This window comes from Camelus ferus, chromosome 7 (assembly GCF_009834535.1).
Source record: "Camelus ferus isolate YT-003-E chromosome 7, BCGSAC_Cfer_1.0, whole genome shotgun sequence".
NCBI lineage: Eukaryota > Metazoa > Chordata > Mammalia > Artiodactyla > Camelidae > Camelus > Camelus ferus.
The window spans coordinates 7,997,815-8,012,733 of NC_045702.1; the positions used below are offsets into that span (position 1 = coordinate 7,997,815).

Genomic DNA, 14,919 nt, shown 5'->3' on the forward strand with positions numbered 1-14,919 from the left:
TGGGATTAGCAGATACAAATTACTATATATAAAACAGATAAACAACAAGGTCCTACTGTATAGCACAGGGACCTATATTCAATAGCTTATAATAACCTATAATGAAAAAGAATATATATATGTATAGCAATTATTATGCTATTCACCAGAAACAAACACAAAACTGTAAATTAACTATACTTCAATTGAAAAAAAAATGGATAGCCTGCTATGCCCCTGCCCTCCACTTACAACCTAGGAGTGTGCATGGTATGTGTCACTCAAGCCAGCAGGAGGGAGGGGAGTTGGCTGGAAGGGTGATGGAGACAAACTTCTTCAACGGGGGAGAGACAGACCTCAGTGAAATGGGGAGATTCCGCTTGGAAAAGGAATGAATAGTCCCATGTGCCCACCCAGGCCTGGTGAGAATAAGGACCCAGATAACCCAGGGGTTGGCAAACTTTCTCTCTAAAGGACCAGACAGTAATCATCTTAGACTTTGCAGGCCAAGAGGCAACATCAGGGATATCATGTAGGCGTAAGGGAGAGAATTTTCCAATTTTGGCGGAGGGGACAGAATTCAAAATTTTATTTATGGACCCTGAAATGTAAATTTCATGTGATCTTCACAAGTCAGAACTATTATTCTTTTGATTTTTTTCCAAATATTTAAAATTGCAGAAACCATTCTAGCTCTTGGGCCATACTGGCCGGTTGCAGGATTTGGCCTGCCCTCATAGTTTGCCAACCCCTACCTAACAGGAGGGGCTAGTTATTCACTGAATGGTTTGTTTCTGGAGCTGCTCTTTGCTGTGGGGAGCAGAACCGGCCTGATCTAGCTGTCGACACCTGGGTTCCTGGTCCATCTCTACACCTGACCAGCTGGGGGTTCTGAGGGAAGATTTAGCCTCTCGGGACCTCACTTCCCTCGTTCCTGAAGCCTGAGGATAATATCACCCTACTCACAGGCTGTGGTGAGGAAAATATCGTCTGGGACACTCCTCTTTGTAACAGGAAATACTAGGTTGAGGATGGACCCTGGGTGCATCCAGTCTCATCCCAAAAGGTCGCAGTGTCCAGTTCTGCCCAAATCCCTCCGGAGCCGGCACACTTGGTGTAGCCTTGAAGCAGACTCCTTGTAACTAGGATAAGCTTGTCTCTCAGGGGTGCCAACCCGAACAACCCGCCCTGGGTCTTGGAACTGGCTTATTGGCAAGCCAGAGCAGACCCGCCATTCCGATGGGGCGCCGGGGCACGGGCGGGTCGCTCCCGCCAACCCGGGGCTTCCTTGGTGCGCAGGGCCCGTCGGGTCCCGCCGCCCAGAGCATCACTCTCCAGCAAGGGCGCGGTGCGAGCCCACACCGGCCAGCTCCATCTCGGAGGAACCCCGCACTACCACCCTGTCCCCTGCGGCCGTTCCCCGAGGCCCAAAAGGCCGATTCTGGCGCCACCTCGAGGATTTCTCGCTCCTGCCGGCCGACCCCAGCACTTCAGGCTGTACCCGAGGGCGCGCGCGAGGCTCCTGGCGCAGCGGAGTCTCTCCCTCGAGGCCTCAGCCCCCGTGGCCGCTCGGCCCGTGCTGCCCCGCCGAACCGGGCGGGGCGGGAGCTGGCGCTCCGGGTGCGCCAGGGCCTGCCTGGCAGTTGCGCAAGTTGCGCTCCGGCGGCTATAAGAGGGGCGGGCAGGCATGGAGCCCCGGAGGAATCGAGGAATCGCGGCTCCAGCAGCTGCGAGGTAAGTCCCGGGCGCTCTCCTTTCTCCTTCTCCGCCGGTCTTTGTTGGCAAGCCACCCCACCCTACCCTGGACCCGGGGAAACTGAGGCAGGCGAAGGGTCAGGGAAGATGGCTTGCTTCTGGATCGTGGTTGCTTTGCACCAGAGTTCTGACTCGAAGGAAGGCGGCTGGGAGCCGGGGAGGGTAGGATTTGGGGCTGGGCTGTGCCCATGCCCTCGGGGCAGGAATCTGCCTTCAGAGCCAGCCAGGGCCCCAGGAGACTCCCAGAGCCGCCAGCCCTGCCGCTGAGATGCTTTGGAAATTGCCTTGAGCACTCCCCCAAAGATCAGGGTACCCCGCCTCCATCTGCAGGGGACGTGCGTTGAGTTTCTGAGAAGTATGACTTCTGAGGGTATATGCTTTGAGTTTCTGAGGAGGAGCCTTCCTCTGCGGATGAGAAATCAGGCATCATTTTTCAGCAGGGGTCGTGACTTTTGAATGAGAGGGGCCCTATAAATCCCAGGCCTAGGTCAGGGGTGAGGGAGTAGAGGTGGGAAGAAGAACTCTCAGGAAGAACCCAAATCTCCCAGAGAAATGACGCCGGGTCGCACGGCATCTGACCTCAAAGCCGTGCAAATTGTCTCCTACGCTATGGATAAAACGGGGTTTCCCTGGGGCGACAGAACAGCGGGTTATGGGAAAGACCTGGTAATCCCATGTTTCTCACTGTTACCACTTGTCTAGCGAAAACGGACAAGTGCACTCTGTTGGCAGGTGGGCCCCAGGTGAGAGAACCAGGCCCATCTTCTCTCTTGGCTTGATTTAGATTTCATTGTGCTTGTGTTACTTTACACCCCCAGTTTCTATAGCTTAAAGATATGGCACTTTGGAAAAGTGAATCCTTAAATACAGTTCGAGCCGAGTGACACAGTGGCCTGGTTGTCATTTGAGAATAGCAGCTTTGGAGCCAATCCAGAAGGTGATCTGCAGGGGAGGTGGGGCAGAGGGCAAAGGCTTGAAGGCACCACACCAGGAGCACCAGCAGGATGACTCCGCTCCATAGGCACCGACCTCTGTCCACCCTCTTATGTTTGTCTGGGAGAGTTCTGAGGTGGGCAGTGGGACTGGGACTAGTGGGAGAGAGGGAGTCCAGTCTCTTTCCCACAAGGATGGTGTGCAGAACCAGATTCACTCTCATTCTAACACCCTCATGAACAGGAGGGCCTTGCTGATCATTTCTCTCCTTCAGGCAGAGGGAGAAGGCAAGAGAAAAGCCGTGGATGTGATTTGGTTCTTTCCTTTTCCAGAAGTTGAGGACATTGGGTTGAGGGGAACGTTTCCATGTTGGCCAAAGGAGCGTCCTTCTCATATTTTGTACATCTTATGCCCAAAATAACTCTTCTTGGTATTTGGGGGAAATATTTTCCTCCCCCTCTGTTCCAGGAAATGGCTCCAAGAGCCAAGGACAGAGCCAGGGAGATTGCAGTGAATTCTTGCCCGTCAGCCTCAGGCGGATGCCGCTCGTGTCTGAGTGGCCCATGCAGGGTGCAAGGTGGCCGCTTGGGAGAGCTCTCTTCACGGAACCTGGTCATTGTCCACGCTCTAGCCTAGCTGCCACCTAGGGGAACATGGTGGTCAGTGGGGATCGGGGGAGATAAGGGCTCCAGGGAGGTGGAGTCTTTGTGGGTGTGTGCATCCTCAAATAGCATGCATGTAAGTTAAAGGAAAACCAAGCCAAATTCTCCTGCAGTCAGTCAGTCAGGAGATCCTGTCCCCAACAGCAGTAGGAGTCTAGTGGCGGCAGCTCCTGTGTGGCCTGCCAGCCAAGAGCTTTGAAATACTTTTCTGTCCACACAATTGTCTCAGATAAGTAGAAGGAGATGTTGTTTCTGCTTAAAAACAACACACCTGATGCCTGGGCCCCCAGAATCCTTCGCACTTACTCCATATGTGAAAACAAATGTGCCTTCTTCTCGGCAAACTGCATTTTACAGTCTTTCCTGCTCAGTTTTTCAGCTCTCTGGAACTGAATCTGTGCACACTTTGAGTTTGTACTCTGGGGTCCCCCAGGCTGGGGGTGCAAAGGAAGAGGGAGGAAGCCACAGGGAAGACAGGAGGGGCAGAGGAGAGGTCTCAGGAGGGCTGGGGGCCCAGAGCACAGCAGCAGGAGCCAGCCTGATGAATGGGACCAAGGCAGGGAGCACCTGGGACAAGAGTCAAGATGGAGCAGAATTCAGGAAGCTGAAGGGAATCAGGGCCCACGTGGTACTAGGGGACACCTATCGGGTACAGGAAGCCAACCAACATTCCCGGAAAAGAAGACACATTTCCTGTCTTCATTAAGAAAGTTTCTTAGGAATTCCTGCTAGGCAAAAGTGAACCCTAGGATGTGACTTTAAAATGGGGGCAAGTGAACCATTGTAGAGTTAGGTAATGAATGCCTGGATAGACAATGAAGACCAGGGATGGGAAATATTTTATTTGTTCATTCATCATATATTTAATGAGCACCTGCTCAGTGCCAGGCCCTTGGGAGATGCTGAAACAACTGGCATATCCACCACTCCTGCTCCCAGCAGACATCACCAATTGATCACAGCACCTTCTTTCTCTGAGGCTGGATGGAGCTTCAGGTTCCCCTCCACTCAGTGCTCCAGGGAGCCTCTAAACACTGATCAGTTGATGCAGAAATTGAAACCTATTTGTTATCCCTGGTAAGATCAGATCTGAGGGTAGTTTCCAACGAGCAGGAAGAATATAACCCCCAACGTCCACATTCTTGCCACCAGTTAAGTATGTTAACATGATTGCTCAAACAAGGCTCTTGACTGTAAATAAAAGAAAACCACTCATGCTAGTTCAGTGTTTTTCAGCTATGTTGCAACCAACTTTTAAAAAGCAGAATGGAGACTCTCAAGGGTGCATCACGCATAATAAGGGTGAATTTCATTTCTTGACACTTCTTTCCCTTACATGTGTGTATTTGTATGTCTCCTGGATGAAAAAAAATATATTCAGAAAGTTGAAAGCTACTTAAGTGAGTAGTATATTTGTTCTTTGTTTGCTTGTTTTCTTCTTCTTTTTTTCTTTTGGAGGGGAATTAGGTTTGTTTGTTTGTTTATTTTAATGGAGGTGCTGGGGATTGAAAACCCAGGGCATTGTACATGCTAGGCCTACCCTCTACCACTGAGCTATACCCTCCCCCTGTGAGTAGTATATTTGGAAGCATATCTCACACTGGAGGCTAAGGACAAGGATAGCCCAGAACCAACAAGGTCAGGAGCCAGAAGGAAGGTCATTGCCTGACCATTGACCATAACCACGTCTCAGTGACTGGATAGACCCTGGTCTCTCTTAGCTACTCCATGTACATGATGCCAACCGTGGCTACCTTTGCACTTCTAAGTCCTCAACAGAGACAAACTGAACTCTTTGAAGCCCTATTTTAAATTCCTGGGAGAGACACTAATTAACCCAATCAGAAGTTGGAGGAAAAGGGGACAAGTAAAAGGAGAAAAGAGTATTCTGGTTTTTTGCCCACTACTGCTCATGCAAACATATAGCCTCCAGGGTGTGTGTGTGTGTGTGTGTGTGTGTGTGTGTGTGTGTGTCCGTCCTGAGCTAGGGCAGATCACCCACAAGGTCCCTACCACACATGGAATCAAGCCCAGGACATTCTAACTCTCCAGCTTCACATACTACCCTTCTACCATATTGAAATCTCTTAAACCTATCATGGATTTCCCCCAACTCCACATTGTCCCCTTGGCCTGGAATACCCTGCTTGCTGTCTTACACCTGGGGAACTCTTGTCCTTCAGATCTCTGTGCTAAGCTGTCCTCACCCCTCCACCAGAGTCACCCCCTTTCCCTATGCCCCTCTGGTTCAATGTTTCTTTCCTTATAACTTTCACCAGGTTGTGTTAAAATGAGTTGTTTAAGCTTGTATCTGTTCCACTGGATTCTGAGTAACTTGAAGGACCAGGATGCAATCCAACCTTCTCTGTCTCTGTTCATCTTGTGTCCTTTCCTCATCCCCAAATCCCTTCCAACTTGGAGTCAGGGAGGAAGGAAGGAAGGCTAAGAGGGAAGAATGGGAGAGAGCCCGCAGGAAGAATCTCAACAGGGAGAGCAAGGGCTTAGACTATCCAAAGCACTTTCCTCAAAATTAATGGCAAATATCGCATTACCTGAATTTAATTCACACTAGCATATCAAAGATGACTGAGAGAGGGATATAAAAACCTGATGGCTGGGAAAAAGAAGAAGAAAGAGAGGAGAGTGTCCCGGGCCCCTTGTGAACCTCTGGTACTTTCAACCAGGAGAAGAAGAGGGGTGTGGAAGGCTCAGAGCCAGCGGCCTCCACCAGCAAAGGCCTCTGTGACTCAGAGCGCTGCAACCCACACACAGTTCTGCTGAACTTTAGAGCTCCTAATTTTACACACGACTCCCTCCTGAGTTACCCAAGCCTTCCTCTCTCTTTAAATGTTCTTCCTTGCATTGCAGTCAGTTAGATAAATTCTTCAATCAGTTATTTAAGAGCAGTTTTGTTCTTTACTTTTATTTTTAACAAATAGTATATGTAGGTAGTTGATGATGTCAGATACTGCGGTTTACTACCTGGGCTTCCTGGGAAAACCCCCAGCCTTCAGCCCCATCCATCCTCACTCCTGATTCCCACTGTCCTGTAATTGCAGGTCTCCTTCATCTCTGTCCCTGGCCCACGGTGGGCGATCAATACATGTTAGCTGTCACCCATCAAATAGATATTGAGTAACTATTATGTGTCAGGTGCTGTGCTCAGTGAAATTGTAGTTCCTGCCTCAAATTATCCCTCCCCTCCCCAGACCCTAAACCCTGCTCTTACCAGCCATTCCCCTCCACCCCAAAATCTCGGGCCACAACCAGATCCCACCCAGATACTGACACTCGGGTAAACCAAGAAAGACTTGATGTTTGATTAAGCCTGATGTCTGATGCTTGTGTCCAAGTGTAAAATGAATTAGCATTAATTTTAGCTGCATTTAGCAGAGACCCAAAATAACAGTGGCTTAACCAAGACACAGATTATGTCTCTCACTGCCTTAGCACAAGTTCAGAGATAGGTAGTCCACGCCAGTCTGGCATCTCGGCTCCAGGAAGTCCTAAGGGACCTGGCCTCCTCCAGCTCTCTACTCCGCCATTCATACAGTGAGGTTTTCATCCTCATGATCCAAGAGGCACTAGTACGCCGGCTACCACATTCACAATTCAGGTATCGGGATGGAGGAAGGGATGGAAAGGAAGGGGCAAAGGCACACAGCACGAGAGCTGCCATGTGGCGTGTCTGCTTCTATTCAGTTGGTCAGAATTTCGTTGCACGGCCATACCTAGTTGGGAAAAGCTGGGAAATACAGTCATTATTCTGGGTGGCACTACGAGTTCTGTCTGCAGCCCTGCAGGGAGCACCCCTAAACCTGACCTCTCCTCTTAGACTTACTCAGCAGCAGCTCTTCAATTCCTCCAACCAAGGAACTGCGATTTATTTCAGCATCCACTGAAGCATATTATCAGTGGTGATAAAGAAGTCTAGTAAAACTGCTTTTCCACTCAGGTATTGCATACAGGGTGGCCATTATGTGAGAGCGACTATGACCAGAGTTAATCTGGTAGTAAATTCTCTTGGGAAGGAGGGTGTCATTAACACACGAATCCTAGGAAAGGTTACCACTCAATCTTGTGCCACTGCAGGAGGACCCAGAAATACCAGACACGCTTTTGAGATGGCCCAGGGGAGGCAATGGGCCAAGTCCCAGATTCAGGGTTGGCTACAGGTAGTGTTACCCAAGCATTTCAAGACCTGCCAAGTAATGACACAATTCCAAAACAGCTGACATTTACACCCCCTGCCCCCACCCCACCTTACACACACACACACACACACACACACGCACACACAGCCACACTTGGATGGGCAGGGGCTTTAGAGGTTCATCTCAGTTACCCTTTGGGCCATGCAGTGTTATTCGTTCCATTTTACTGATGGAAACCGATGCTTTAGGGAATTAAATATCGTGCCCAGAGACACATAGCTAATAAGGACAGGGCCTTCTTATGAAGCTTTGGGGCCCGACCACTGTGCTTCCACTTCTGCTGGGGTTTCATGGAAACACTGGGGGATTAGCACTGTTTAACTCCATTCCCCAAACATTTGGTGGACATATTTACTATTAAAAGTATTAACTTTTCAGGAGAGAAAATAAGCACAAAAATATGTGAAGTGCCCCCTCCCGAGTTACTTAGTATTTTTCATACGTGAAGTTGACGCAGGGGTACAGTCTTGTAGCTTCATCCTAGAGCAGGGTGTTTGTTCCTGAGTGCTGGAGTCCCAGGAGCTGCCCTTGGTTGGGCATTGGATGGCTTGTAATCTGGGCTTTCCCTTAAAGGCTGGAAAAACTGGTGGGGTAGGGGAGAAAGTGCCAACCTTTCTGGGTAAGGCAGCTCTGGCCGCGACTCCTGGCTTTGCCACTTACCTATTTGACTTTGGACAAGTGAATGCATCTTCTTGAGCATCATTTTCCCCCTGCTATAAAATTCACATTAAAAAAAAATACCTTTGGGGAGTGGGTATAGCTCAGTGGTAGAGCATGTGCTTAGGATGCATGAGGTCCTGGGTTCAATCCCCAGTCTCTCCACTTAAAAAAAATTAAATAAAATTCTTAAAAATAAAGAATTAATTAATTTTTTAAAAACCATACCTTTGATCAAGCACTATAAATAATATAGAAAGAGACTGCGTGTTTCTATTATATTGCCATAATATGAATTATACTGTTACTGTCACCTATGGACTGAAAATGCATTACCTGTTTTTATCAGGACCCAGATGAGGCAGAACACAAAAATCAGGGATGAACTTTTTTGCCATCTCTAGAACCTTCATGCTAATATTTACTTACTCTTGATCATTATTTCAGGCTCACCCACACATACTTAGCACAGATCATTGGCCACAGACTCACATACGTTTAACTTTATTACCTTTTGCCTCGTGTATCTCATTAAAACTTTGCTGCTTAATCAAGGATCTGCACAGTATTCATGTTAGAATTCATGGTTCCAGGACTTTGGAAGTTTCAGACATTCTGGATGAAAGTATTACATTCTTTCCTGCCTCCACGCCATTGCACCAGCTGCTTTCTTGGCCACTTCTGGCAACCACTTTATATTCTTACTGACCCCTAGTTGACCTTTAATACCCAGCTCAGCCGACACCTCTCCTGTGATATCTTATCCTTCTTGCAAAGCTCTTTCTTCCTGTATTGGAGTGAACTATTTACCTGTTTACCTCTCCTATGAAACTGTAAGAATCTTGAGAGTAGGGGGCTTCCATTGTTCACTGCGGCATCCTTGGTGTCCGGCACTGCATCTGATGTATCGGACCTTCCTTAAGTGCCGGTTGGATTCAGGCTCCCAGTGGGAGAGAAGGGAAGTAATAAAGCCAGTGATAAATGCCACTGTGGAGGTATTAGCTGGCTGCAGTGAGAAAGTAATGGAGAGGACAGTAACATAATCTCTAATAATAGGGTAGTAATAGAGTACGCGTCACAACATCTTTAAAACTCTTTCACACACATTATCTAATTTGATCCTTGTAAAAGCCTGGAGATAGGTATATTGCAGGGGATGAAGGGGGAGTTTTTAGTGGTTCTGTGAGATGCCTGAAGTCATTCAGCTAGTAAATGGCTGGATTCAAATCAGACCTTAAAACCCTGTCCATGTGCTCATGCCCTGGCGTACTCCTCTGTGGTCTCCAGCTCACCTCACTGTGGTTTTCTTGATCTGGCTGTGCCTGTCCTCAGGGAGTGCATTTTATTAATGTATTTCTAGATAATGAATTGTCTTTGACTCTGGGGAGATGATAGCCACAGCAGAAAGCCAATCTTGTTTGTATCCGCATCCGATAATGTGGTTGGTAACGGGGCGTATGGGTGTTCTCTGAGATCCCAGTGACATGCTCTATGTCATTCCTTCTGTTTTCAGGCCCCAGCAGCCCATCCCTGGAAGGAAAATGCGCTGTGGACCCCTCTGCCGATTCCTGTGGCTTTGGCCCTATCTGTCCTATGTTGAAGCCGTGCCCATCCAAAAAGTTCAGGATGACACCAAAACCCTCATCAAGACAATCGTCACCAGGATCAACGACATTTCACACACGGTAGGGAGGGCCTGGGAGACCAGGGTAGGAGTGGCCGGCCCGTGGGGATGCCGGACTTCAGAGGTTGGCTGAGGCCGTGCAACCATACACAGTGCTGTGGTGGCCTCGATGCCCTCCCACGTGTCCACGCACTGGACAGCTGCCTCTGCTCTCCCCTCCCCACAGCCCCCACTCCCTTCCTCCCCTTCTGCCCTGACTGGAATCCTAGTGCCCAGGACCAGAAGGAGACGTAAAGGTCCTGTGTTCCCTGGGGAGGTGACCAGACCCCCCAGGAGCATCTCCTCTGGGTCTTCATCCCATCTCTAAAACGTGCTAATCATTGGGCATTCTTCGTGGTTGGAGCTGAACTCTGACCCCATGAAGCTTCTCATGACCACTAGGTCTGCCTGTCAGGCCGCCTAGAAAAAAATCTGTCTTCTTTCACATACAGCCCTCTATGTACTTGCAAACAGCTGTCAATGTCCCCTGGGTCTTTTCTGTGGGGACCACTTCCCAGATGAGGTCTGTACTTAGAATTAGGAAGACTAAGTGTGAATCCTCACCCTTCTGTTCTCTGTCTGTAAAATCTTTTTTTTTCCAACAATGAAAGTTTTTTTTTTAAGCTTTGTTTTGGGGGGGAGGCAAGGGAGGTAATTAGGTTTATTTATTTTTAGAGGAGGTAGTAGGGATTGAACCCAGGACCTCATTCATGCAAAGCATGCGCTCTAGCTCTTTGAGCTATACCCTCCCCACTCTGTCTGTAAAATCTTAAGCCAGTTAAGTTCCTTAATTTCTTTAAACCATGGTTTCCTCCTCTAGGTAATGGGACTATCTTATAGTCTTTACAAGGTCGTTATGAGATTAAATCAGATAAAGCATGTGACCCATCGCCCCCATATACCCCCCTGCAGAACCAGAACAGAGTGCGTGTCCTCTTCAAAGGTTTTCAGTTGTGACTTTTGATATCCCCCGGCCTTAAGTTTACTTATTGACCTGCATTGAGCAATCTGGAGACTTCATCTCCTGGCCACTGTGCATTTCTGACCGTGGCCTTGGGCAGCCGGGGAGAAGTTCGGTGGCTGGAAGCTGGGACAGTTCAGAATTAGATGGAGTCTTGGGCATTTCATAGAGAAAAATCTGTATGTCTCCTTACTTTCAAAATAGTCATTTGACAAGCTGCACATGATGGATCCAGAGTGTGCCAACCTGTGTGGTGCAGGGAGTGCTGTGGGCTGGGGGCAGGGGGAGAGTCTCTCCTGGTAACCGAGTTATTAGAGCAGAGGAGTGAGGTGGGGCATCGCTGGGGGTATGGTCTTGATCTTTAAGGGGGTGGGATTTCATGGAGAACCTGACTGGAGGAAGGAGTCTGCTCAGGGAGGAAGGGAATGAGAATCACTGGGAATGGGGACCTTATGGAGGACCTCAATGGCTGGGAAGAGGCTCAACTTAGTAAGAAGTAGGGATTCATGGCTGGTTCTATAGCAGAGGCATCTGGAGAAGGGAACAACTTGCAAAGGAGGGTCTAAAGTGGTGGGCAGGGTGGTTTGGGAAGGGCAGGAAGACAGAAGTCCAGGAGACCAACCCGCAGGTTTGGCAGCCACCTGGGCACAAGAAGTAAGGGCTTAGGCAGGATGATGTGGAAGGGAGAAAGGAGGTACCAAAGGAACAAACCTCCATGCTTGTGGGAAAGGCCAGGGTTTGCAGAGCTGACATCTCCCCCGCTGAGCAGTTGCTCTCCCCTTCCTCCTGCACAGCAGTTGGTCTCCTCCAAGCAGAGGGTCACTGGTTTGGACTTCATCCCTGGGCTCCACCCTGTCTTGAGTTTATCCAAGATGGACCAGACCTTGGCGATCTACCAACAGATCCTCACCAGTCTGCCTTCCAGAAATGTGATCCAAATATCTAATGACCTGGAGAACCTGCGGGACCTTCTCCACCTGTTGGCTTCCTCCAAGAGCTGCCCCTTGCCCCAGGCCAGGGCCCTCGAGACCTTGGAGAGCCTGGGCAGCGTCCTGGAAGCCTCCCTCTACTCCACGGAGGTGGTGGCCCTGAGCAGGCTGCAGGGATCACTGCAGGACATGCTGCAGCAGCTGGACCTCAGCCTTGGGTGCTGAAGCCTTGAAGGCCTCCCTTCCCAAAGTCAAGGGAAGAATCCTGAGCTTCCAGGTGTCTCCAGGAGAAGAGAGCCTGTGTGGACATCCTTTATGCAAGCCTGCGGGCCATTTTTCTCTCACTACTCTAAGCCACTCTTCCAAAGGCAGAAGACTCCAAGGCACAAAACCAAAGATATAAATACATGGTTCCATGCCCCCTGGGAAGAGGTCCCCATCCAGCAGCAGCGGACTAGATCTGGGATTTTCACAGAAGTCTTCCTCCCTGTTCCATCTCTCTCTCACTGCATGCTTCAGCGTGACCCTGGGTGATTTCAGGAGGCAGGCCACGGAGCTTTTTTGGACGATCAAGCAAGTTTCCATCTGAGAATTCCAGGGAGCACCATGAAGGCTACGCTGCATACACAGCTGGATACTCCTAGGCAACATGAGTTGAAAGCACCTATTTATTTACCATGCATTTTATTTATGGATTTGAAGCAAAACACCCGCTTTTCCAGGTTCTTTGGGGTCAGCCAGGGCTAGAGATGCTCCTAGGTGCTGTTTCCAATCTCATCGATGAGCCTGATCTAGGCAAACCCATTTTGAGTGACTTGAGGGCCCTCAAGTTAGTTCTCTAGTGACTGGCTTTGTTTCTACTGTGACTGACTTTCAATTACAGTGTTTGCTATGGCATTGCCCTAAACAGATCTCGAAGGGCCAGGATATTTTCAAAAGAAGAAGATGAATTTTGTCAAGTGTAATATATAGCTGTGTGCACCCGGAGGTGGGGAATGCGTTGGGGGAAGGGGAAGGATCCAGAATGAATTTTTTGAAGAACATTTGTGTGATGGGTTCTTTGGATGGGGTGATGTCATTTCCCCATCTTCGTGGTTTTCATGAATAAGAGATGATCTCTTCAGGGGGATTCTGGGGTTTTGCTGGTGCCCAGTGCCCGTGGAGGGAGTGGGGACGGGGCTAAAGCTGAAGACTTCGGGGGCAGCGGTGAGCTCTGGCCTTCTCCGACTGCTGGAGAGTGGTCTTTCTTATCAGGAAGTGAGGATCCCGCATTGGAGATAGTGATCCCCAGAGTTGAGATCCTTGGTGTGGTGCTCTGAATGGTCCAGGTTGATCCCACACTGAGTTTATAACATAGCAGTGTCCCTGTTTGGCATTTGCATACTTGCCAAAAGCAGGGTCACTTTTCCCATCTGTGTGGGAAGGATTTGTATTCCAGTGGGAGGCTGAAATCTGTAGGAGGTCTGTGGGCTTTAGAAGATGGTTCCAAGACCTGGGTCAGCACTGGATCAGTGAGTCCCAGGTCTCCACAACTGGTTTCCAGGAGTACCCGCTCTTGCTAGAGGTCACGTTCAGTAGTACAAACAAGGAGGCTTAAGTTTCCCACCATCCTGCTGCTGTGACGCAGCCATCACACCACAGGAGGTGAATCTGTCCAAGGAAATTTGAATCTAAGCAATCAATTTGAAGACTGAGCGCCTACTTGTGCTCAGTCCTGACTGGTGCTATGGGCTAGAGAAGCTCACCGAATAAATATTAAAATGCAGTCCTGCCCTCAGGGACCTTGCATTCCAGATGATAAAACCCTACTCTGGGGCATGCAAAGGCTGGCATTTCACCATGGCAACCGAGCAGCTGAAATGCAGTGTGGTCCTCAGCAGGTGGGAAATGCTGAGCTGAGGAAGGCAGTGCCCAGAGGGCCCCAGGCTAACACTGCTTGGACTTAGTAGCATTTTTCTTTTTCAGGGCACGTCAGCATCTATTACTGTGAAGCCACATCCCTTTGAAGAAGGATAGCTGAGAATTTAAAAAACCTAAGACCGTAACAGCAGAAAGGTGACAGGATCAGCACTAGAAACAGGTCCTCTGACCCCTAGAGTGTCCCTGGAGCCAAGTAATGCTCTCTGGGGGTGCTAATAGGGGTGGGCAGGGAGACCGGGGTGCTTGCTGGAAGAGAGGAATTTTGAGGCCGATTTAGCAGGAAATGAGGGAAGTGAATTGCCCGGGGGGAGGAGGCTGATTCTTTGAAGCTTTGGTGCTGAGACACCAAGGTGATGCGGCGAGCAGCCAGTTACAAAGAAAGGCAGAGAAAGGAAAGATGGGAGGGAAAAGGACATGTTGAAGAGCCCTTCTGGGGCAAAGAAGTTTGCTATCGAAAGAGTTAAGAGTCTAAAGTTCTAGAGCAGAGACTCATGGGATGGCAGAGTTGGACCTGCTCTGGAAAAAAATATGTCCTGATAATCACAGCCACTCAGGCTGGGATTTTTGTGAGTCTTTTGCTCACAAAACCTGGCACTATGGCTCATTCCTGGAGTGTGAAACTTCCAAAATGGAAATGATTGTCTTTTCTTGTAACTTGAAATAATTTTTTTTGGTCCCAAAAAATCCAAATAAATTACCTTTGCCCCCTGGTCTTTGTTTCCTGTCGCCTTTTGTGGTGGGGCTGAGGAAGGGCTGCTTGTGTGTGACAGGGCATGGCCCGGCTGGCCTTCTTCCATCACTGGGGTCAGCCCTGCCCAGGCTTGGCCACAGCCGGCCGCCAGTTATTCAGGCTAAAGGATTCCCCCAAAGCTCAGAGCACATTCTGCACCAGCGTCAGGGTGGGTCTGCAAATCAGCCTTGAGAAACACCAAGTACCAAATTATTTTTTTAAAAACCCCCAACCTGAAAAAGAACAATCACAACAGAACCACAAATAAACAAAAACATGAGCCTGGTAACAGATCAGGTGCACAGACTCGAAATGACAAGACTTTTCTTGTCGCAGGCACAGAGCACAGACCCTTACCTCGGCAGTGCAGTTAGGACCTGAGAGTTTCAATGCAAGCCAAGCCCCAGGGAGGACTTGGTGAGAGGCGGAGGCTGGAGCATCATAGGCAGTGACTTCCATGGGTGATTTCAAGGGCCCCCTCCCCTCAAAAAGTTGCTGATTGCTCTGGAGCATTTA

General features: G+C 49.2%; 1 protein-coding gene and 1 non-coding gene across 3 annotated transcripts; both read left to right on the forward strand.

The window, feature by feature from the left end:
• The first annotated feature begins 788 nt into the window (after window positions 1-788).
• On the forward strand, window positions 789-14,385 carry LEP (leptin). 2 transcript variants are annotated; one of them, XM_032483279.1, is made up of 3 exons: window positions 789-1,713; window positions 9,714-9,885; window positions 11,622-14,385. In XM_032483279.1, exons 1-3 carry the CDS (start codon window positions 1,667-1,669, stop codon window positions 11,976-11,978), a joined length of 576 nt encoding a protein of 191 aa, XP_032339170.1. In that variant the 5' UTR covers window positions 789-1,666; the 3' UTR covers window positions 11,979-14,385. The 2 variants fall into 2 exon arrangements, with proteins under 2 accessions (XP_032339170.1, XP_032339169.1); XM_032483278.1 differs by having other exon boundaries at window positions 1,014-1,713; window positions 11,619-14,385.
• TRNAP-AGG lies at window positions 8,294-8,365 on the forward strand. The gene has a single exon. It is a non-coding gene; the product is annotated as a tRNA-Pro (tRNA).
• Window positions 14,386-14,919: the final 534 nt, after the last annotated feature.